This window comes from Dunckerocampus dactyliophorus, chromosome 13 (genome assembly GCF_027744805.1).
Source record: "Dunckerocampus dactyliophorus isolate RoL2022-P2 chromosome 13, RoL_Ddac_1.1, whole genome shotgun sequence".
Taxonomy (NCBI): Eukaryota; Metazoa; Chordata; class Actinopteri; order Syngnathiformes; family Syngnathidae; genus Dunckerocampus; species Dunckerocampus dactyliophorus.
This window is the reverse complement of record NC_072831.1, coordinates 13,710,633-13,736,590: the sequence shown is the minus strand read 5'-3', so window position 1 is coordinate 13,736,590 and position 25,958 is coordinate 13,710,633. Positions and strand designations below refer to the sequence as shown.

The following is a 25,958-nucleotide window of genomic DNA, read 5'->3' as shown; positions in this document are numbered from 1 at the left end:
AGAACTGGACTTACGGGACCAAATGGTCGCGGTTGATGGACTACACTGCTGATGGGGATGTCATACAACTTCATGTCATAAAATCTGAACTCCGAATCTCTTTAACTGACTTTAAGTCTTTAAAACGCAGAATCACTGATAACTGTTAAACGTAAAAACAATTCGTTTTTAATAATGAAGGCGTAATGCAAAGGCAAATCATGCACCTCACACATCTCAATTTTTATAATTGTCACACCAGTGTAAAAAGAAGTAAAGATTTAATTAGTGAAACATAAAAACATTTTAAAAATGTAGTACACGCTATTTCACCTTTGATAACAAGTGAGGGTACATACTGTGATGCTAGAGTTTTAGTCCTTCACTTGCAGTGTATTTTAATTGTATTTAATTAGACAGGACATTACATGTTAATAAACATTTTGAGACAGGAAAGACGAGAAATGTAACCCTGCCAGATTCCAGCCTACTACTTCTTCACATTCTTCTTCCCCCTGTTGAGGGTGGTGCTTCTTGATTAAGTCACGCAGTCAATAGTTAATCCTGTGATGGTTTCTAAGATGAGTTCCACTGAGATCTTGCGTGAGATGCTCATTTGACATCATTCGTGTTGTTGGTTTCAACGCCAAAGTTTTATGTAACTTTATCGGCCTGTTTCTCCACAAAATTTTGACCAAACCTGGAATTGTTGAACACCAGGACAATACGACTTTTCGAGGTTTCATTGTGTTAGTGACTTTAGTTTTAGTAGTATTTTTTGCTTGGGTGACAATGTAAGAATCTAAACTCTAGACTTAAGGATCTTCCAAATGCTGATCATTTGTTAAAATATCAGATCATTTTTTCATGATTACGGTGTTTAATGTGGAAATGATTGTTATTAAAACTTCTCGGCCATCATTATGGCAGAAAATTGCAAAACAGGGGTACTGTATATTAGAGAATATGGGTATTGTTATATCAGTAACCAATCTCAATGCTTTCACACATGCAGGGTGCTGAATCCCAGATCAGTCTGTCAGATATGACATGCAGTGAAAGCGCCTTGTCGTTTCCGTCAGTAAGTCAGACTTCCACACCTGAGATCCTGGTGGGTCTGGCGTACAATGCCACAACAGGACGTCTTTCAGTAGAGGTCATTAAAGGCATCCATTTTAAGAACCTTGCTGCCAATAAGCCACCCAGTAAGTATTGAAAAATGTTTTTTCATTTCATGCTTAAATATCAGCCATGGATATTACAAAAACTCATATACAGTATAGCCTTACAATTTACCATTATGCATACAATACTATGTATGCATTCAGTAAGCAACATTATCTGACAGCTTGAAAAATAACAACTACAAAGCAAATTATAATTTTGATGGTAAAGTTGTGATAAGGTCTTTTATTCTAACTTTTGATATAACTGCTTTTGTTACTCTGAATTATTGAGCATCTGACCAATTCCTTCAGCTTGCAGTTTATATGATGTTGGATGGTCAACTAAGCAAACCTTAAAGGAAAACTGCACTTTTTAAACATTTTTGCCCATCATCCACAATCCTTATGTGAAACATTAGCACACCTCTTTTCCCTTTTCTACACGTTCTACAGACAGAAAAACAGTTAGCATGATGGAGCTAACAATGCCATGGGACGCACCTAAAAAACCTCCAACAACGCTTTATTGTTTTATATATAGGTACATTCATGATAACATGCAATACTTACAGTATTTTACTGTATTTTGATCATTTTAAACATTACCGGAACTTCTTTCCTGGGCGCACATGTCACACACATTAATAATCATGGCAATTTGTGAGAGTCACCGCCGCCAACTACTTTTGGACAAATGAGGATCCAGAAGCTTATCTTTGTGAGCCTGAATGTATGGAGGATGGGGAGAAGCGGTATAGAAAATGGATGGATGGAGCTACAGGTTTTAGAAGCTGAGCCCGCAAGAAAAGAGAGTGAAACTTTGAAGGTAGCAGATGAGGGGCAAGTCATTACACAGGCATGACTTGGAAGTGCAAATGTGGAGCATGTCAAGCCATGCCGACACAAATGGAGTGTGGCATACAGTGTTACCTTTGATGGAAAAGCTTTGAGTGTACGGCGAGGAGGACATTGCTTCAAGAGATTGCATCACAACAAATGAAGAATTGTTAGCGGTAACAACCCCTGCAGTGATGGAAACTTTTTTCCACCTACCTAAAATAAACGGGAAAGACACTCCAGACCAACTGGGCCAGCGGACAACAGGTCAGTTATGTAAATAGAACATTGCTGGCGTTTTTGAGCTTTATAGTCGAAATAAGTGTGTCCTGTTACGTGCATGGTTAGCTCCCACATGCTAGCTGTTGCTTAGCTGTTTTTCTCTCTTTAGAATACGCAGAAAAGAAAGACACGTAGTCATGTTTCACATAAGGATTGTGGACGATGGGCAAAATTCCAGAAAAAAAATGCAGTTTACCTTTAAACGAATCAAACACTATAATGTAATTTAAGACCGCTGTGGTGTGTGGGTGTGACTTTAAATATACTAGCCTTGCCCCCAAGCTATATCTAATCTATTTGGATGATTACTATTCAATTCAGACATACTACATATTTTATTAATGACAGATTACCATAAAATACATTATAGTCAGTGTTTGAGTGGACATCTACTACATAAATACAAGATCTGCTGTGCACTTTGCACCTTTTTTTGCAAAGGATTTCATTAAATACTATACAAATAACAGAAGACAAATAGAACTAGCCACAATGTGCACTTTACATAAAATTAATGGTTTAATTAATATATAATATAATATAATATATATATATATATATATATATATATAATTAATATATATCCACATTATTTCAGTCTGGTTTGGTCCCTGTTTTCCCTATCCTGCTTGCCCCCACAGTCACTTTTAAGGCATCTAAGCAGCAAGTTGGAACATAAAGGGCCTGTTTGTGTCATGTTCTTGGCCTTTTTACCCGATTTTCTTCCCTTGCATCTTCTGTTTTGTCTTTGCCTGTCATCCTACTTCCTATTTGACATCTTGGTCCGCTGTTTTTCTTACTGCTGCCCAACCCTTGTTGTCAGATGGGCTGTTCTGTTGCCTAAAACACTTGATAGGTGGACAGGTTTATATTATCAGAGGTGAGTGTCGATCCCTGCTTCAGACTGTGTCACTTTCATCCATCCATCCATTTTCTAAAACACTAGTCCTCATGATGGTCAAAGGTATGCTGGAGCCTATGCGTCACTTTCACTGTTGTCATATACCTTCATGGATGCAGTTTATCAAACATAATCAAATTAATGGAAGAACTAATGTTACACAAATGATGCAGTGGGTGTGCACATTTTATCTGCTAATCCTCCACAATGTTAACACACTCATCCATGAAGACAACGGCTCATTATAAATCTTGATGCTTTGCTTGCATGTCGCCATCTGACCTACTTCACTGACTTTGGTGTCTTCCCAGTGCGTGTCCTCATGATGCCTGAAAAGCTTTTGTTTGTATGAAACGTTTCAACTCAGTCCAACTTGCTTGAGGATTGATGGCTTAACTATACTTTGGCATGCCTTGGCTATAGTTTTAATATGTGTGTTGTGTTGTGTCTGTCACGCACAAAACAGAGACAAAAATATGATGTATATGATAGATAGACAGATACTTTATTCATCGCCAAGAGAAATTCATATTCACAGTATATGTAGAAGAAGAGGATTCATCTTTAAAAACAGCAAAGACTTTGTACCGGGGGTTGCTGGGTATTTTCTGTGTTGCTGTGGTAATTGTTCAATATCAATAAACACATGTCCACGTTACTCAGGGACGTTGCCCGAGGTGCCCCCCGGGGGCATTATAATTCTATGGATGCTATAATAATGTGGAGTGAAAACAAATCCCTGTATTCAAAGAAGAAAGGTGAGGGAAAAGTTGAAATGCCGATATGACTGCTAGTACCAGTGGCGATTGCAAACGTGATGACATATTTCACAGATTTATTTGGAAAGACAGGAGAGACAGACTCCTTTTAAAGCTATTATACCTGCCCTATGGTGAGGTCAACTTCAACTTCCTAACCTCCGATGGTACTATATCGCAGCTTCATATTATTTTTCTCCAGTAAAACCTCTTGCCTGGGTTACCATAGAGCAAGAATCTACTGCAGGGTTGCCACTACATTTAAATATGTACTCGTCAGACATTGGAACATTAAAGAAACGCATTAAAGAAACCTTTCTTAGAAATTACATCTTGGTTTGGCATTCAGTGTGCAAGCATGTTAAACACATACCAACAATCTCACAATTTACTCCTGTTTGGGAAAATTCCCCCTGGCAATAAGGATGGATGATTTAGATTGCGGAACAAGATTGATTGACAATTGTCTACATCCAATCAGGACGCACAACACCATGGGTGGATTCTCCCTTAGCCAATAAGGACTGTTGTGGCTCTATATTTAGCTGGCAATTGTCTACTGTGGGTTCCTAATATGCTGGCACAAGCATGTAAACATAAAAAGAGGTGGAGCTGCACTGTTTTCAACTCTCACATAAGTAAACAACACCCTCTACTGGTAGCAGTAGTAAATACAGTGATAGACACATGCAAGAGAGCACGGATAGATCGCTCTAATACACCACAAGGCCAGCACATTCACACAATGCCCATTCATTCGCTGTTAAAAAAAAAAAGCAAGTGCTTTAGACTTCAAAGTGGTACAATGTGTGTGTGTATGTATGTGTTTGTTATTTTGTTAAAAAAAAGACAAATTGATAATAAAAATATTTTTGAAAAAAAGAAGTATCATTTGCGTACTGCTAAAACCCACTGAACAAACAGCATTTACACTTACCCGGTAGCATAGATGTCTACATTTTCATATCTACATTAGGCATCAAATCTTGACTTTTATACCAATATCAGACCTTGTAGATGCACAGACAAAACTTTATTTTATTTACTTTATTAATGTGTTGTTTTTTTTAGCAAAATTTCCCAAGGTTTAAGAGTTTGATAATTATGTATTTCCTACTGTACAGCCCTCCTTGTATCAATGAATTTAACGAATGATGTATGTATTAGTTGTATGTTCTTGAAAGATTTCATAATGTTTAGTCGTCCTTTTAAATGCAGGAAATTGTCACATCTGGTGATGCAGAAAAAAATGATCTTTGTGCAAAATCCTGATGTAGGCCTTGATTGACTTTGTGTGTCTTACAAAGGCGACGCAGCCTGATGAATGATGCAGAGCAATTTCAAATCTCCTTTTTTTTTATCATTTCAAAACAGTATCAAGCCTGCGTGTCAAGTTAATCATCAGTCGTAGGCCCTCTCATTCAGTAACAATACTAAAGAGCCTTACATCACTGCTACTGACCACTTAAGACATCCACAGCTCTTCAGAGCCCATTCAGCAGCAAAAGAAATCAAGGCTATTTTTTTCCACTGTGCTTTTATGTCAAAGAGTGCAAGTGAATGTATGATTCAAGGCTGTACGCAGAGGCGTTGGAAGGCAGCTGGCACTCAACAGCATGAAAGCCGCAGCAGTTCATTCCGTCGACTCCCTCTTAGATGGGGAGCGCAATACACAGCATTATTATGAAGTAAAGTTGTAGACGGGGGTGAAATGCTCTTAGAGACCCATTGTGATTGTTTCATTTACTTTCATGCGGATGTGTGGCTTCAGTTTATATTTAAATTTCGACATGCAAATGAAAAGTGAAAACTCAAAACAGAATGAATGCTGAATCAGTGGATGATGACAGTGCTCGAAAATGCTTTTTAGGGGATATTTGTTTAATTTATAAACCTTTAGTTATGACTAGGGACTAGAAATGAGCTGTGATATGGCGTATGGACATGGCAAAGTACTAAGGGCCAAATGTTTGCATATTTACAGTAATGTGCAATCGGGGACACCAAAATTCGTAACAACTAGAATGTTACTCAGTCGTGCTGAACTGTTAGCAAAAGTTAAACAAAAGCATGACTACTTCCTTGTGCGTGGCGGATGAGAGAAGAGCTGTGCCGTTATGATTCCCTTGCTTTAAAGGGAAAGTTCGGATTTTTTGACAGTAAGTTATGACATCCCCTTCAGCAGTCCACTACATAAACAATGACTTACCCCACAACTGGTTCCGCAAGTCCAGTTCTGGTCGTATTTCCGTGAGAGGAACGTAGTTCCGCTTAGTTGCTGGGACATTTAAGTAAAGAGTTTGGCTTCACAAAACAATATGTGTTCAAAGGAGTATCTTGAAAATGCCGACTCAAAAAAAATCTGACCTCAAAATCGCTCTGCGTTATATTTGTCTCCCGCCGTATGTCTGCGCAGTGTCGTCTCGCCATTCTTGTGTGGGGTAAGTTGAATGAAAAGTATTTCACACATGGCTCAGTTTACGACAACATACTGAGTTTACGTTTTTTTGTAGTTACTTTCCACTGTGTTCCCATTACCTCAAATGACTTGACGTATGAAAATGTCAATATTTTGATTTGAGAATCAATTTTAGGGCGTAAAGATCTGGTATCGGAGGAATCAATATTTCAGTATCGATTTTTTTCACTAATGAAAACCGATATGTCCGAAAACCGAATCAATGTTAAGAAATGTCAAGAAATAATGATATTATCAGAAAACACATTTTACAAAGAATAGTGATAGTTTGACGTGTGCATAAAAGAAGGGTAAAATGCATATAAATGATGAATGAAATGAATAAATAAACACTTTTACCTTTGTTGAAGACTCTTGCCCTGTCATTCATTAATTCAATTGGCGTTTTGCAAGATATGTTTGATTCTCACTAAGTGCAACCCTTTTCAACTCAATACGGACGCTTACTTTTGTTTCGAAATACAGGACAATTCTCAAGGGGCAGTTGGCAACCCTAGTTTTCCCTTGAGTGCATGCACCAGCTCTTTCCTATATTTTGTGAAAATTGTTTCTTATTTATCACTTGCATAATCCTGCTAACCGTGTACGCCCTATTATCTACCGTCAAAATTGTACAGTGTGTCAAAATCCCTAATGACTATGAAATGCTTACGAAGAAGTCAGTAAAACAAAAGAACAAAACCTTACTTTTGCACAATATCGTATGTGGTGCTCTGCGCTGAACTAAATAAATTGAATAACATTGTAGTGATTCTCAAGCAGATGCAACAATACAGTATATGTTTGCATCACCACTTAGTAGGGCTTTTAATCATATCTGCACCATTGGCTAATTAATACACTGACATATGTCAGCATGCCTGACGAGGTTTTCTCAATTTGCTTGCAAACACGGAGCTGACAGCTCTGTGTGCCTAAACAGAGAGCCATCAGGAAAAGGAAGTCAGACAGACGACAGAAGTATCAATATCCTTACACACATACACTACACTCGAATCACGTGTATTAGTCGCCTAATGTTCTCGTTCTAGTCATCAGTTCTTTCAAGCAAGTTGCCCTTGCCAGAGGTACTGGAGCTCTTCACCGTGTCCTTATAGGCAGACTTTGTTAACTTTGGTCCATTTTTATCATTAACAGTATCTTCAGGTTAGATGCAGTTGCATAGCAACAAGACTAAAGAAAGACTTCTTGCACACTTTGAGCTCTGGTCTTTATTTTCAGGAAACACTCACCGCTGTGCTATGCGTTTGAGCAGGAGAAAAACATCCTATGCAGTCGTGATCTCCGATGTCAACTGCTATGGCGTTAGTCTGAACAAATGTGGGGAAAAAAATGTGTCTTGCTTTTTTTTTTCTTGCAAGGGCTGCAAGCAGGATTTAAGTCAGACAGGAGAGAGAGAAAGATTTTGAACAAATGTGCCATTGCTGAAGTCAAATTATTTATAAGTAGATGAAAGTGTTTTATTCATGCTTTCATGTTACGTCTGTACAACTACTGTACTAACGAACTACTGTCCGCCTTCTAATTGTGCATTTCTTTGTTCCTTATTCAGACACATATGTTAAGCTGACCTTACTGAACTCCATGGGCCATGAGATGTCCAAGTGTAAAACGTCTATCTGCCGAGGCCAGCCCAACCCGACCTACAAAGAGACGTTTGTCTTCCAGGTAGCCCTTTTCCAGCTATCGGATGTCACGCTCATCCTCTCTGTCTACAACAAGCGCAGTATGAAACGTAAGGAGATGATTGGCTGGATCTCTCTTGGGCTGAACAGCTCTGGGGAGGAAGAGCTCACCCACTGGACACTGATGAAAGAGTCTAAAGGACAGCAGGTTTGCCGCTGGCACAGTCTGTTAGAATCCTAACAGCACCACAAAGGTACACAGTATGACCACAAACGTCATACATGCTGTTATCTCAGCTGGGTGAAAACATTTGAATTTGTGTCCTCAGAACCAGGGTGGTGGTGATGAAGCTGAGGGAGCCATATGTACACACCAGGGAAGGTTTATCATTGAATAGGCTAAAGATAGTAACAGCGTACAAACACTAGGCCAACCGCAACATGTCTTGGCCCTCTTTACACCTAAAAATGCATCAACTAAAGTGACAAGTGTGCGAGCGCACTAAACTGCTCTGGCACAATAGGAAGAAGTAATACGAGGCATGGCACAATTCTATGCATATGCACACACCTACACGCAACATAGCTGCATCATAGAATGAATGTAATGTGATCCTCACAGGTTGTTGATAATCAACACAATTCATAATCGAAAAAAAATAGAAAGAGTCAAAATGATCTAAAAGTCAAACCCACAGCACATTCACTCACCCTTGACTACATGTGTAAACGTAATAGAGACTATTGTCAAAGTCATTTCATTAATGTGATCCCGTGTAAGTAATTAATGACCTTCCACACTACAAATAGTAAGAAGAACTGAAAACATACTGACTGGAAACATAAAAAAGCACAAAGAAGTGATGGGAGAAGCAAATGGGCCATGGCTTGAATGCTCAGTGTGAGCGAAGGACCAGGAGAAGGAACGCAAATAGCACCCAAACCTAGCACGGCACGAATGGCTTAGTGTGTGTAAATCATCGGGGGTCATTGATGAGGTATATCATGCATTTTAAATTGTCTTCATCTGATTTATATTTTTATTTTTTTACATTTCTGTACCTGTTTAACTTGTTCCGCGAAGAAGGCTTACCTGGATAGTTGTAACTCAAATTGGTAAAATTGTGTATCCACATATCGAACAATAACTTGGTATACTTGAATGTTTACACTAACTGTTGTTTAGCCACATTTGCATGGTTTAAGAAATTGCGTCGAAACCTCTCAGATTGAACACAATCCCTTTCGGGAACACCGGTCAACCACCTGTTTGTTAGGGTTTACAATTTATCCATGCAAAATGAAGGAAATTAAATTAATCTGATCCTGCATCAAACTGTCGTCTTTATGAAACATTTCTAAACTGTGCAAGGAATGTTTCAAGAAAAATCTTAATGTTCCTAACTGCCAAGCATAAAAAATAAGTGTATTGCTGTAAATATATAAACAGTCAATTGTGTACTTATCTTTGACAATGAACGATGGATGCAGAGGAAGTGCAGGGGAAGAATACCGCCTTGTTTGATTGCCGGGGTTTTGAGCGATTTAACAGGCATATTCCTGAAAATTTAAGTCAAACTCTGAATGACTGCCTGAATGTTGAATGAATGTTACCCTATATTTGATGATCCCAGTACTGGCTCTAGATAGTTTAGGATAATAATTAATAGGGAATATATTTAGGAATTTAAAATAATAAATAGGAAATTCCAATTTGGATGAGCATATAAAAAGTAAATGGTTTACTGGAGTTGCTACCCTGCTACACTAGTGTCATGTTACACAGTGGAACCCTTTTAAGTCGACCCTATTTATGTCAACCTGCCCATGTTGACCAACTCATCAAGTCCTGGTCCACCGTGTTCTTCTTATTACTAAAAAAAAAATGCCTACTTAAACTGACATCGGCATCTGTGGTCGACAGATTTTGTCGACAGTGTTGTGGGAAAAACACCAGGTACAAGGACATGTGTTTCCTTACAGTTCGAAGACATGGGAAGATGCAATGGAGGAACTCGTTTTTGAGATAGAAGGCCCCTAGTCTTGAAAATTTCATCATAATATTGCAGTTGGGACATTCCATAGAATCCGTGCCATTTACTTGTTACTCTCTTAAAATAAAATGAAAATAAACATGTCTTATTTCAACTCTTAATCTGATAATACACATATTGAACTACTCAAACTGTGTAACTTCCAAAGGCAAAATAACTTTCACGTAACAGGACAGAAACTATCAGGAGGGAGTTTTTAGCATAGAATTAGCAAATACATCAAATATAGCCTCATGGCATTTATGTTAATAGCATGTTGACACTAAGCACATTATAGTGATTCAACACAAAATTGTATTAGAAAAATAAACAAATAACAAAAAATAATTTAGGTTACAGGACCATGCCAACATTTTAACATTTCTCATGCAGGGGTGGTCAACTTTCACCAGTATTAGATCTATTGTGACAAAAAGAAAGGAGAGGTGAGCTACTCAATCAGCTGTGAGCTACTGGTAGCTCCCAAGCTACTGGTTGGAGACCCCTGCAAAACTACAGTAATATTGGTAAAACGCATATGGAATACAGTGGTGTAAAAAAGTGTTTGCCCCCTTCCTGATTTCTTTTTTTTTTCTGCATGTTTATCACACTGAAACGTTGCAAATCATCAAACAAAAACATATTAGTCAATAACAACACAAATGAACACAAAATGCAGTTTTTAAATGAAACTTTTTATTATTAAGGGAGAAAAAAAATCCAAACCTACATGACCCTGTGTGAAAAAGTGATTGCCCCCAAAACCGAATAACTGGTTGGGCCTTAGCAGCAACAACTGCAATCAAGCGATAACTTGCAATGAAACTCTTTACAGCGCTGTGGACGTATTTTGGCCCACTCATCTTTGCAGAATTGTTGGAATTCAGCCACATTGGGGGAGGGTTTCCAGTATGAACTGCCCTTTTAAGGTCATGCCACAGCATCTCAATAGGATTCAGGTCAGGACTTTGACTAGGCCACTCCAGAGTCTTCATTTTGTTTTTCTTCAGCCATTCAGAGGTGGACTTGCTGCTGTGTTTTGGATCATTGTCCTGCTGCAGAACCTAAGTTGGTTTCAATTTGAGGTCACGAACAGATGGCCGGACATTCTCCTTCAGGATGTTTTGGTAGACAGCAGAATTTATAGTTCCATTTATCACAGCAAGTCTTCCAGGTCCTGAAGCAGCCAAACAGCCCCAGACCATCACACTACCACCACCATATTTTACTGCTGGTATGATGTTATTTTTCTGAAATACGCCGTTACTTTTACACCAGATGTAATGGAACACAGTTCAACTTTTGACTCGTCAGACCACAGAGTTCCCAAAGGTCTTGGGGATCCTCAAGGTGTTTTCTGGCAAAAGCCTTAATGTTCTTTTTGTTCAGTAGTGGTTTTCGTCTTGGAACTCTGCCATGCAGGCCGTTTTTGCCCAGTGTCTTTCTTATGATGGCGTCATGAACACTGACCTTAACTGAGGCAAGTGAGGCCTGCAGTTCTTTGGTTGTTGTTGTGGGGTCTTTTATGACCCCTTGGATGAGACGTCACTGTGCTCTTGGGGTCATTTTGGTTGGCCGGCCACTCCCAGGAAGGTTCACCACTGTTCCATATTTTTGCGATTTGTGGATAATGGCTCTCATTGTGGTTCGCTTGTGTCCCAAAGCTGTAGAAATGGCTTTTTAACCTTTTCCAGACTGATCGATCTCAATTATCAATATTATGTTTTAACGAGGGGGATAATCAGTTTTTCACACAGGGCCATTTTTTTTCTCCCTTAATAATCACAAGTTTCCTTTAAAAACTGCATTACGTGTTCAGTTGTGTTGTCATTGACTAATATTTAAATTTGTTTGATGATCTGAAACATTGAAGTGGGACAAACATGCAAAAAAATAAATAATTCAGGAAGGGGGTAAACACTTTTTCACACCACTGTACTTGTAAAATATAAAATTGCCATTGCAAGAAAATCTTTGAGACCCAAAGGTGTCATTTCTATTAAATATGGGTTGTAGTTGTATTGTTAACTTTATCAGTATTGCTGGAGCGTTTTTCCGACTTTGTAGTTACGTCAAAATCAATAAAAACACATGAAAAAGGGTGGGAAGGGCAACAGGAAAAGGAACTGCCACTTACCTTCAGAGCTTCGGGACCAAAGTTTCTTTGCTCTTTCACACGAGACTTCATTTTTTTCATCCCCCTTTCCGCAACTAAGAAAATGCACCCATTTCAATGTCACTCGCAAAAGTCGTGCGTAAATGTGCAAGCAATACCTATTTGTATCGACAACCTCTTACGTCAACGTGAGTCAGCCAATCTGAGGGATGTCGACTTAAACGGGTTCCACTGTAGTCACGAAGTACTGATCAAGACTATTTTTCACTTTTTTTAATATCATATATGGTGTAAAGATGTGGCATTGCTACTGTGGTGCTTTTGTCACCTTAAGTAGCCATCCATGACTGAAAAGACACATCAAACTGTTATAATTACTACATGAATATTCAAGAGAATTTGAGACAGTTGTCCTCAACAACCTTTATAATATAATAGCAGTGATGCTTACACCCACTCAGAGTCAGTGATTCCACCCTGGTGCTATGTGGCTGCTTTGCGGCACACAAAGAATTCCTTGCCTTATGGGGTTGTCCTTTCACATATTTGTATAGAAGCTACATAATAAGCAAAGAAAGAACACCCTTTTCCTGTGCGCAGATGCATCCTCGGTTACAGAAAGCACACGCAACCCACCCCCCCACAAAGAAAATTCAATTTTGAGGAAGGATATGTGTTAGAAAACCACATTAGATGCACACGTGTCACTTCTTGCACGCCACTTACATTTACAGATAGTTTTTACTGTGCCTGTGCTTGTGTTTAAAAATGAGTGTGTATTTTGGTGGAGGGGTACATTAAGGGGGCAATTGCAGGCTGTGATTTAGGTATTTTAGTTTTGGGTGTGAAAGATTCTTTTTTTAAACCACTTTAAAAAAAAGAACCAATTTTTGGATTGTGCGCTGTGTACTTTATTTGAACTAAATGTTTCTTATCTATTTTTTGACAGTTGATAATGCATCAGTTATTAACCCACCCTGTTCTGTATTGTTGCTGTAACTGATACCCTTGTATGATTGTGATTTAGGATTTTTATATTTCTTAATTTCATTATTCAGTCCTTAATGCAAAATGAGGACATGCAATGTAGAAAATAGACGAATGGATGGATTTATGAACAAGAAAACCACACATGACTTGCATCTAGAACAAAACCAGTGGTTCTTTGTGGTGGTCTTTGAATGTAACTTCATCAAATATAACGAATGATAATGTCATCACTAGTGAATTGAAGTATCCTGTTTGATGATTTGAAAAGGTGAACGTGTTGTTGTTGGTCGTGTCTGATGAACTCAGTACTCCAGTGTCATCGCTGGACACGTTAATTTCTCACTTTCTCTTGAATTTCACACTTTGATGGACAAATACTAAGTGAAGTTCATTTGATATCAGTAGTATGAATCATGATACATAGATTCACATTTCCAAATCAACAATTAGCACACACTGTGTGTGCCAAAACGTAATGTTAAAATGTTATACCATAGATGTGTGTCTCAAATAATACTTAAATAAGTATACTGTGTACACGGTGTACTTCTTGTGGGCGTGAATTTTGACAGTGCAGTACTGTCCCAAACCGATCACCGGCATTGTGCACTTACCGGATCGCTTTTTCTTCTTCTTCTGTTTTCTACTTTCCACCGATATGGGTTGATTTTAAATTAGTCCCCGCCCTCTCCTACGTAGTGGAGATGGTGATTATCGAGGGTGGTAAGTGTCCATCAGTGTGCACTCACCATTTTGGCCATTTTCAGTGCAACATCCAGGTACTGACAGTGCATTTTTACCAGTCTTTTCAGTGACTGCACTTATGCACTCAAAAGACTAAGTGTAAGAATGGAAGTGCACAAATTGAGACACAGTCAAAAGTCGAGTAGAGGTTTGATATTGAAGGTGCTGTCTGCCTTTGTAGGTACTGCATGGGGGGGGCACTTAGTTTCACATGTGCTGCAATTGAATAAAACAGTTGGTCCAATATGGATTGTTAAACTTAATGTGTAGATTTAAAAGTGCGCGAATGCACTTAATTTCGCATTAGTCTGCTTTTGAGTGAGTTTGCTGTCTGATGCGATCTCTCTTCCCTCCGCATCAGCACGGACGCGATGGTAAATCTCCATTGAGGCTCCAGCGTTAGCACGTGGAAGTTCATAGTGAGAAAGTCAGATCCTGATTGAATAACCCTGAAAAAATGTCACTTTCAGGGGAAGATGGGGGTCTATGGAGCAGGGGCGGCCCTTGATTTTGACTGACGAGGAGGAGTTTTTTCCTCCTTTTCCCCATGTGACGCAGTCACGCAGATTTGACTGTAGTCTGAAGACAGCGATTCTATTCTACAGCTATTTTCTCACTTTGTACACACTACATTGTAAGTGTGTTATTGAGTTTTGTTCATCCTTTGGTCCATGAAACACACATCACCGTTGTGGGAGGAGCAGCTTCATAGTTAGCCCAGCCATGATGGCAGCAGACAGCCTTGCTAAAACCATATTAAATGTATGTCAGAACCCAATGAGCTTGCCCTGTTTCAAAGATCAGCAGCCGCCGCTGGCTGCAAGTATTATAAACCCGCCCTCTTCCTGCTCTGAAATTGCAAGCCACACTGTGTAACACACAGACACACATGCATTAGCTATAGTTGTCACCTAATGATAGTGATTTTAGCTACTAACGTTCGCTATCATTGCATGTATAGCCTGTCATAACCACACAATGACTGCAAATTGTTGACTGCCTCTCTGAGACCGCTTTTGTGTGCACGCACGTGCTAAAGGTGTGTACGTACGTGAGACAGCCGCGAGTGAAATTTTTACAAAGTTTAACTCTGAATTTTGAAAACTGTAGACATTTGTTTGTTCAGTCTGTTTTTTAAATCCGCTTTTGGTAACATTTGCTAGCCAGTGGTGGTGTGCAATTTGAAGCCAAAGAGGGACAGCACCTTTCATAGCAACAATGAATTATAACTTTATAATTGATATAATATTATAATATTATAACATTAAAATGCAAATGAAAGCAAATTTTTGATGACCTAAACTAGACTGATCTGAAATTGCAATAGTCACATAAATTACAGGAAAACCCTAAAATTGGTTGAAGAATTTAAAATGTGAGTGAAAATGATGTCATGTTTCTATTCATTGTTTTGAGAAGGAGAGATTTGAATCAAATCAAATTTATGATCCTAATCATTGCTTCCATAAAAATGAAAGATAACCTGGTGGTTCTCTAACTTATGGTGTCATTCACGTTTTCTGACTTTGTAGTTGGAAGTACACCGTATTTTCCATTACTTGACACAGTTTAAAGCCTTGTTTGGTTGTGATTGCTTTCGTTTTGCTCCTTCATAACAGAAACTACCTGTGCCGCAGAAGGGCATTGGTGCCTTACTGTTTCTCACACAGCAACCTGTGTCATACTGTCTTAATGTACTTGTACTTGGAAATGTATTTTGTGTCTGTACTTCTGTATGAGTGTGATTTGTAAAAATTCTTGACAATATAAAGAAAACTGGAAGAAAAAAATGGACCAGTTTTTTTTTTATTTTAGTATACAGTGTTCCCTCGCTACATCGCTATATCATCTTTCGCAGACTCGCTGTTTCGCAGGATTTTTTTTTGTGCTTTTTTTTTTTTTTAAACAGCTTATGAACGTGCATTGTGTTCTGCATCCTGATTGGCCAGTGTTCATCAGCATTATGCATAACGTCACTGCTGTCGAAGTTCAAAGTTTGTCAGCCCTCAGGGGCTTTCAACTGGGCTGGGGCCCCAAGCAGTTGCCTGCCTTGCCTGGTGGCAAGCAGCTCCGGTGAATACAGGAATATTGCGTGCATATAAATGTGGTGAATGATATTGGCGGCGAACACATCTGGGATATCATGTGTCTTGTACTGCTAAATTGTACCACAAGTCTCTTTTATGCAAAGCAAAATACATCCATTTAACCCTCACATGTGAGAATACTTATGTGTTGTGCAATGTTGACTGCACGTGTTTCTTTCTACTGCTCCTGTGACAGAACAAATTGCCCCCAGGGACATTACACTCCTGATCAAAATCTTAAGACTCTCAAATCTCAAATCTCTTGAAAAATTGCTAGAAGTTGCATTTTGCACATTTGGATCTTAATGAGATTTTAAGTAGAGCTACAATATGCAAAAACAAAAAGGGGGAGTGACAAAACAAACAAACAAAAAAATTAAATAGGTTGTTTATCACCTGATCAAAAGTTTAAGACCACAGGCTATAAAAGCCAAAATCTGCTCATTATTTTCATTTTCTGTCAGGCATTCACCAAATGTGCAAAATGCAAATTCTAGCAACTTTTAAACTGGTCTGAAGATTTTGATCGGGAGTGTATATTGAATTTTTATTGTGGGTTTTATTTTGGGTTTCCATAGATTATTTTCTAATTATTTTGTTCTCAATTAATTATACTCTTAGGTTTTGTGTTTCCAATCCCCTTATTTCTGGTGCAGGGCGGAGCAACGAGGCACACCGGCAGCCACTCAGCTTCTAAGCATGGCGTCTGCAGCAGGAAGATGCCGGTGTGTGCTTCACTACTGACGCCTAACTACTGCGAGAGCTGCATCCTATTCAAGTATGCCTCTAGTATTTATTGTCATGCTTAAGTATTTGCTTCCATGCTTCTTGTCGGTGGCAGAGCGAGAACATTTTCGTTGGGGTGGCCAAGGTGAGCCCATTAATCACATAATCACTCTGGCCGCAGAGTGACCAGGGTGGCCATGGCCACCACTGGCCACCCTGTAGCTCCGCCATTGCTTTTGGACTGACTATTAGAGCACTTAATAGCTGAGCAGTGTGCCGAGGACACGTTTTCAATGCACAGGTTCTGGATTCTGCTCCCCGTCATGGCGGCCAAACCTGCGCAGTGGATGCCGATCGGCACTGCTGTTTTAACTGACTGCTTGGTTTACATGTCCACTCATACTGCTACAGAGAGCTTCCATTATTAACAGATTTACTGTATGTGCTGAATCACACTTCAGAATTTAAGTCAAAGTCAATATAGTGAGAAAACTTGACCAGAACCGACCAAAGTAATCATGGAAAACTTACCTACCACTTGCAGTTCATGCATGACGTGTTTTTGTTGACAGCTCCTCCACACGGAAAGTTGTGTGCTGCAGTGAAATGAGTCCAAGTTAGGCTGAACTAATGTTCTGCACCACAGAGCCGCGTTTGTCAAAATTGTCCCCCAGCCATGGGGGTGGCCACTGCTCCGCCACTGCTTCTTTTATTTTTATTACTAGCACATTTTCCTATTCTGTCTTTCTGCTCGCCTTGTTGCTTTGGCCTCAGTCATCCTTTTAACGCTGCTGTTTGTTCTAATTTAAAAAAAAAAATCATTTTATGCTATTTGTTAGCTTTTTCAGAATGAGTGTTTTTCATGTTGTACTTAGTATTTTTTTCTTTTGCCTGCTCTACATAAGCAATCGAATAAAGACTACTGAAGAAGATTCACTTCTGTGCTCTGTATCCAACCAAAATCAAATTCCCACGTCGACAATGTAATCAATAAAGAATAAAGATTTTGAACTGGAATATTTCATTCATTGAAATTTAGGACATATACAGTAATTTAAGTGCTCCTGTTATTTTTTGAGCCATAGCATCAGTTCTCATCAGCGGACCTCCCGTACACTGCATCACCACTAAGCAACCAACAGGTGGAGCAGCCTTTCCAATGTACCGTACTACTGATGAAAAGTATTTCATTTTCTACCACTTATCCAGTTCAGGATGACTGGTGAGCTGGAGCCTATCCCAGCTGACTGTGTGTGACAGGCAGACTACACCCCAGACTGGTTGCCGCTCAATCACAGGGCATATATATTTAAATACAAACAACCATTCACACGACTACATTATCAGTGACCTTCACAAATTATATTGTGTGAAAAACCTATAATAATCCTGAAATCCTAAAATAGTTTAAAAACAGCTGGCCTGCAGGTTCATCTGTAGTACCTGGTGGACAACCTGGTGGTTATTAAATGATCAATTAAAAAATAGATTAAAATTGACAAGAATAAGACACGAATAAATGAGTTCATTTCTTCTGGACATGCTGTAGAACGGTAGAAGTTGCAGCTGTAGGACGCCATTATGGAATATTGTAGATGAATCTTCGGTTAAAGGTGGATGAGGAGGAGGAAAATACGACAACAGTAGCAATATGTTTTAACAAGCATACAAAAACGCTTTAGCGGAGCTGCACCAGGACGAAGAGGCACAGTCAGAGGAGTGAAATACGCAAGAGTCACTTAGTAAATTACTGTGTCCAACTTCGTAGGTTAATCATTCAAATTCAAACGAAATTTGAAATTTGAGAGTGTTTAAATGAGAGAAACGTGAGAAAATGTTAATGCGTGTCTGAGAAGTGTATAAAGTGTATGGTGAGTGGTTTTACAGCCTTAAAAATATATATATAATAACTGTGAAAAAATAAAGTTGGCTACTTTGTGGATTTCACTTATTGCAGACTATTTTGAAAATTTCCTAACAAAATGAAAATAGCTAAAGTAGTTCCAATTTTTAAAAATGGAGACAAACATCAATTTACAAATTACCGACCAGTTTCCTTATTACCCCATTTTTCTACACTTATCTAGAAGCTACTCAATAACAGGTTGGACAAATTTATTAATAAGTATAAATTACGCGCAGATACTCTACAGATACCGAGCTAACATTTCAACCTCCATGGCACTAATGGAAATCACAGAGGAAATTACTAACGCTATAGACCACAGAAAGTGTGCAGTTGTAGTATTTATGGATCTCACAAAAGCCTTCAATACAATTAATCACGACATCCTAACAACAAAATTAGGAAGGTACGGAGTCAGAGGATTTGTTTTGAATTGGGTTCAAAGTTACCTAGCAAACAGAAAACAATTTGTAAAGCTAGGAGTGTGGACTGCCTTTTGTTCTGGGGAAAGCACACAAGAGCTAATTTTAAAAAGTCACGGAAGAAATGGCCATATTAAAAAGAGGGTTTGATAAAAACAGATCCTTGAACTTAAGTAAAACTAAAATAATGCTATTTGGTAATAGCAATAGACACGTACGACCAAATACAAATAGACGGATTGGACATTGAAAGGGTGAACGGAAATACATTTCTGGGGATCATAATAGATGAAAAAATGAGCTGGAAATCTCACATCAAAAATATACAACATAAGGTGGCGAGAAATACTTCAATAATGAATAAAGCAAAATTTGTTCTTGATCAAAAATGACTCCACACTCTTGTACACGCATGTACAGTACAAAAGTTTTATTGCCATTGTAGTCAATGGCAATAAAGCTTTTCCATACAACGGAATTATCACAGTAGCTCTGTTAGGTAAGAGTATAAAATATATGAAAACTGAAAAATCTGAATTTGAATATTCATTCATGCAAAAATCCTTTACTATCTCCCATTCTCCTTATGTCTCTGGCGAAAGTCACAAGTAAATGTGCAAGCAAGGCTAGTTTCAGTTTCGATTTCGGTTATGTTCACGACCGCTTATGTCCACATCATTCAGTCAGTCCTTGTGGCCTTGACATAAACGGGTTCCACTGCGTGGCGTATGCTGTATCATCACCTTTAGCTGGTGCATGTAGCAAAAGGTACGGAGAGAAGCTAAGATCAGAGAGTTTTTTTTGAAGGAAATAACTGCACATTCCATAGCTGAACACAGAACAAAGAGCTTGAGGGAAGAAATGCTGGGAAAAAAAAGGGGAAATGCATAACAGATGAGAGGGGCACGTTGCCTCTCCTCTCTTTGCCGGTCACACCCCTGCCGAGCAAATCTCCAACACAAGATGTCGGAAAAAAGTGCTTAAGAATACATTCCCGTGTTGTTGCAAAGAAAACAATTATAATGGAAATGACTAAACTAGTAAAAAGGTAATAACAGTTACTATAACCATACAGTATGTCTGCTTTTTGTACTGGAATGATCGATCCCATACCAAGTAAATACAAGGCTAGTATTGCAGATGCTGATACTGAAATTTTTCAAGATCATTGAATGATTATTATTATATTTTCAATAATATTATCATTCAAGTATGATTATTAAAGACTAACAGACCTGCCAACCTTGAACAAATAGTATAGGAATCGTCCCCTCTGCCTCTCACGCTCCCTACACCGCTTACACCTCACCGCCTCCCCCCGGGGGTCCGCCCCACTATCTGAGAAGTATGTCAACAAAATAAGACAATTATTCTATTTTATTACATATATTTTTTTGTCTTTGAAAAATAAAGTCAGTAGCGCAAAACAACTAAACTATCAATGATGGTGTAATGGCCCACACTTCTGCTTTTCATGGCAGAGGACATGGGTTTCATTCCCACCCAGCAGGTTGTGTCAGGAAAGACATCCAGTGTAAAAACTAAGCCAAAACAATTACTGCAATTGACGCGTTGTGGCGACCCCTTTTGTATTTTATATTAGATATATATAGAGATAGCTTTATAAGAATATCAACAATGTATCAATATGAACGACACAACAACAACAAAAACAGAGATATGTGAAAATAAACAGAAAAGAACTAAAAAATATCGATCACTAGTATCAATTTCGATACTCATACTACCATGATATCAACACTATCGGTATTTGGATCGATTCACCCACCTCCTAGTTTCTCACGACACAAAACGATGTCAATTACCTTTTTAAGTTTGGCTTTCAAACGTAATAAAAATGAACAAAAAGAAACAAAACACGGCCGAGTAGAAAGACGTCATGTCAATGTCATTTTTTTTTAATGCCTCAAGTTAGTGACCAACGTGGCGAAATTCCGAGCAGTCCTTGAATACCTCAGCACTACTTGACTGGAAGGGATGGAACTGCGACGTTGGTGTTTTTGTTTTTTTCTTCTCCACAAATTCACATGATGAACGCCCGCTAGCCGCTCGGCTGTAACAAAAGCACCGCCGCTTTAGCTGGTTTTCTACCAGGAAAGGATAAAATGACAGATTAATGCCATGTTTTTTTTCTTCACCGAGGACAAGGAACATAACAAGAGTGTCGTACCTTTCAGCCACAGTGGACGGCGTGTGGGGATGCTCTTGGCGGCTCGAATGTAGAAACTAGTAACTATATAACCCACTGGGACCTTTTCGGTCAACGTATACAACATTTGCTTTTCTTTTTTTGTTTTTTTTTAATTGTTGCACTTTGGATTTCGGTCGGCATCCAAAAGGAAAGCGAAGACGAGGTCATTCGACTGAAGTAAGCTGACGTTATTTACTATTATACTGTGCATTTTGGCATCATGTAAAGTTACGTCATCACTTTGTAATACAGCTTGCTTTTATAAGTTGTTTTCAAGTTTACATGAAATGCAGGGTCGTTTTTTTATTTTGCCTTGTAGACAATATGTTATTGTAACGTAACACTGATTGAATTACCTTTAGTTTGTGCACTTCTGGGTGAATCTGTGACAGCTTGATTGATGAATGATTAATGACAACCAGGTCAATGAATGCGTGGCATGATGGACTGACTGCTTCAGTGCATTATGCAGACCGACGCTTCATGATTTCGCACAGAGAGCCTGTCTTTTAAATTGTAATGATATAAGACAAATGTACAGTATTTGTGTTTGTCTTAGATTGTGTTTTCTAAAAGAAAACAGAACCCTTGCTTTGCATTGAAGGCCACCAATGTGATGTTAAGATAGTGTTGGTCAGCTCTGGGTGGTAATACCACTCGATTGTCCAAAAAGTGACATTTATAATAATATAAACATGGCGCCCCCCACAATGCATTATTCCTGATTATCTGACGGGAACTTAATACCACTTCACATCGTAAAAATGTCTGTAGATTATTTATGTGAAACAATGGTATAATGTTCTAACCCCTGTTGATGATTATGATGTTGGACTACAAAATACGGGGAAATTCTGGGCTTTACTCCAGCTGCTTTCCCACCACAGACCCAGACAGCAACCACATTGATACTGACATGGTACAAAACATAAGAAACATTTGGAAAAACAAAAAAGGGATCGGAAATTTGAAGACGGCACTAGGCATTACACCACAAGCATTACACCACGACCTCTAGCGTTATATTGGGAGGGTTGGGGGTGGGCGACTCCCTGCCCCCCCAAAAAAGAAAATCAAGTTCTTTTTAATGTCATTTTCTATATAGCACCAGATCACAACATCATTTGTATAGAACAGGTAGAACAGGATTTAAAAAAATGAATACAGTAATCCCTATCTATTGTGGTTAATTGGTTTCAGACCCCAACTGGGATTGTTGTAGGATTCAGTGTTAATAAACGTAATATTTTCGTTCAAACCTTGCAAATGTGATTTTTACCATTATTAGAGGCAAGGCAAGTTTATTTATAGACCACAATTCATACACAAAGTAATCAAAGTGCTTTACAGAAAAGAAGGGTAAAATCACTTCATAAAATCATTCCACAAAAACATAAAATCATTCTAAAATCATGACATAAAGTTCCATAAAGCATTCCATTAAACAAAAGAAGGATTAAAAAATGAAGAGTGCAGATAAAATGCTTTCAGTTGTTATATGCACAGTTGAATAGAAGTGTTTTCTGCATTGCCAAAGTTGAGGATCGTCGCACATCTTCCGCAAGACAGGTCCAGATTTTGGCAGCATAAAACTGAATCGCAGCCTCGCCGTGTTTAGTCCTAACTCTAGGCACTCGTAGGAGACCAGTCCCATGTAGGTCTAACATGTCAGAGATGTACTTTGGCACAACACCATGAAAAGAGTTGTACACAATCAGAGCTGTTTTAAAGTCTATTCCCTGAGCGACAGGAAGCCAGTGCAGAGACCTGAGTACTGGACTAATGTGGTCATATTTGCTAGTTCTAGTCAGGACTCAAGCAGCAGCATTCTGGATGTACTGCAGCTGTTTTACTGCTTGTTTAGAGAGCCTGGGGAGAAGGCCGTGATAGTAGTCTAGCCTGCCGGAGTCAAAGGCATGGATTAGTCTCTCTAAATCTGGCTCAGACACTATTCCCTTGATTTTGGCTATGTTTTTTAGGTGGTAAAAAGATGATGATGCAATTGATTTAATGTGGTTGTTAATGTTAAGATCTGAGCCCATTAGTACCCCCAGATTTCTAACCTGATGATTAGGTTTTAGGTTTTAGAGCCCTCTAGACATGAAATAACACCCCTATAGTCACATTTACACTCATATTACCCAATATTTTAGATATAATCAGAGAAAACAAACCACTTAAGACATAATAAGACTTATGTTTGTATGTGTTTCAATAAATGTCTTCCGGACATGATGGCAGGAAGTGACTCAGAGAATCGGAGATTCAGAGTTCAGTTTTAGCTGCTGAACAGCCACAACAGTAGCCCAACTTCTTATTATGATGATGGTGATGACTATTTGTATTATTGTTATTATTGTGCCTGTTGTGAGGTAAATAATTATGAAATAATAAAAGCCTGTCGTTGGCAATCAGGTCTTGTGCATGTTACTAGTGACACCTAGTGGCCAATGTGGACTACAGTTCAGAAATGTCATGCATTGCCTAAAACAGTAGTTGTATTTTCGTTCATTTAGAACATTTGTATGCTTGAAAATGCTTAATTTAGGCCACGAATACGCAACATTTGCTTAAATATGCATTTTTGGACTAATAATAGGCTGTAGTCAATCACAAAAGAGAGGTAATTTGTTAGTTAATTTTTGAAATACTGTGAAAGAATGAGGGAACGAAGTTCGAACTGCGATGGAGCGAGGGGCAACTCAAGCCTTATTTACACAACAGCATGTCATTTCTGTCTCTATAAGGTCGCCTTTACAATTTTCATTTGCTGTCTATTGTCTGTGGAGGAGGTCTGACATAAATTACTGTATTTGATTTTGATTCTGTGGACTATTTGGTGCACAGTGGTATGGACGTGCTTAAAATGTTACATTAAGGAACATCATGTGGTTAATCCAACAATCCAACATGCCTGAAAAGGAGGAGGAAGAAGCAGAGCTAATTTAATCCTACCTCGTCTCCATATCTATTACTGATAATTCGTTCACACCATGTTTCTTTTACATTACTTACATTATTTTGTTTGCTCAAATTTTGTCATTTAAATTTCGTTCATTTCCTCGTGTGAAAACAAGGGAAGGTGTTGGAAAAATAAAAGGGAGTACATAGGAGATTTGTGCATCCCTTTTTGTCCGTTAATGCGAGCAGCCTTTAAAAGGTAATGTTTTGTCAACAAGTATTTTGGCTTCTTCCCGTCCTCCAGATAACTTGATGTAGATTTTGCCATTGGTGCCCTAAGCGCCTTCAATTTTCCGCTACTTGCTTAAATTGCGTGCTTTCTTGGCGATGTCAGCATTGCGTTTTGTTAGATGATCATTTATGTAGACGTTTGTTGCTTTCAACTTGCTTTCCTGCCTCGGCAATGCCGCTTTGTATTACCTTGTAATACCACCTGTTGCCCTGCTGAAGCAACATCTTCTTCTTCTCATCCTCTGCTATCAGCTGCCCTGGCATAAGCATGTCATTTGGAGCCCAGTCACAATCGCATTGTTTATACGCGTTGTTAAGTAATACATTGTACAGTATGAATGGACATACAGTGGTGTGAAAAAGTGCTTGCCCCCTTTCTGATTTCTTACTTTTTTGCATGTTTGTCACACTTAAATGTTTCAGATCATCAAACAAATGCAAATAGTAGTCAATGACAACACAACTAAAGACAAAATGCAGTTTCAAAATGAAACTTTTTATTATTAAGGGAGAAAAAAGGCTATACATGTATCTATACTGTATAGCACAGGGCTGCTCACACTTTTCCAGCCTTTTAATATGACCATGCCCCAAAGATCTACCTCTTAGAGAGACAATAGAGAGCAGGGGTCACCGACGTTTTTCCTTGTGAGAGCTACTTTTACAAAATGAAAATGGCCTAGAGCTACTCATTTTTGTAACATTTATTTTCAGAGCTTATTTTAAACCCAAACAAAGCGAATATGCTTGTTTTACCAGAACATTAACAAAATGCTGGTGTCCACAACTCACATTTTGTATTTCACAATGCATTTCTTTCTACTGTTCTTTCATTATTAACTGAAAACCTGAATGAAAAGCAGGCTTGCGGGCACCTCATGTGGTCGTGGGGGGCTACCTGGTGCCCGCGGGAACCACGTTGGTGACAAGAGATAGACACTCAACTTCCCACAATGCAATTCTTCTTAAAGGGCCAGGCACGGCCTGTAACATCCTTCATAGCTGTAATAAAAAAAAAAAAAGCACTAAAAATAATTTGTGAAACAGCAAATCCGCGAAAGGTTGAACCACGATTGAGCGAGGGAACACTGTAACTGTCACAGTTAACACAGTTAATTATATATTAGTTATATGTATTAAAATGCAATGCCTTTATCTTGTTTGCCTTTTTCTACTTTGTTTAAATTACTTAACTGGATAGGGTCTAAGCCAAGGATTTGTTATTCTTATGTTTCTATGTTTCTTTCTTTATTATTCTGTATCTTATGTTTTCTTCAGTTAAATCAAAAATGTAATTATTTTATTTTAAAAGTGTTAATTGATTCTAACAAAAAAGGTTAAGCCTATGTAAAATGACATTCTATACTAAATGTATCTAATCTTGTGTCGGTCATACTCAAACCAGTCATAATTGAAAAAATGACAAATGCCTATGAAGTATCAGTATTGGGGGTGAAAAAATATCACTTTTTGTCTCCCAAAGTACACTTCCTACAGATAAAA

General features: G+C 38.5%; 2 protein-coding genes across 10 annotated transcripts in view; both read left to right on the top strand.

Moving 5' to 3' along the window:
- Positions 1-11,945, top strand: part of syt14a (synaptotagmin XIVa) — a 60,733-nt gene extending 48,788 nt beyond the window's left edge. For 6 of the 9 annotated variants that reach the window (XM_054795947.1, XM_054795939.1, XM_054795946.1 and 3 more), the window contains 3 exons: positions 995-1,184; positions 3,067-3,144; positions 7,955-11,945. In XM_054795947.1, the coding sequence (XP_054651922.1) occupies positions 995-1,184; positions 3,067-3,144; positions 7,955-8,268 (582 nt within the window). In that variant the 3' untranslated portion in view covers positions 8,269-11,945. The remainder of the gene's footprint in view (positions 1-994; positions 1,185-3,066; positions 3,145-7,954) is intronic. The other 3 variants (XM_054795940.1, XM_054795941.1, XM_054795945.1) reach the window with 3 other exon arrangements.
- Positions 11,946-20,912: 8,967 nt separating this feature from the next.
- Positions 20,913-25,958, top strand: part of sertad4 (SERTA domain containing 4) — a 29,598-nt gene continuing 24,552 nt past the window's right edge. The window contains exon 1 of the mRNA XM_054796958.1: positions 20,913-21,440. The gene's annotated coding sequence lies outside the window, so the exon portion shown is untranslated. The remainder of the gene's footprint in view (positions 21,441-25,958) is intronic.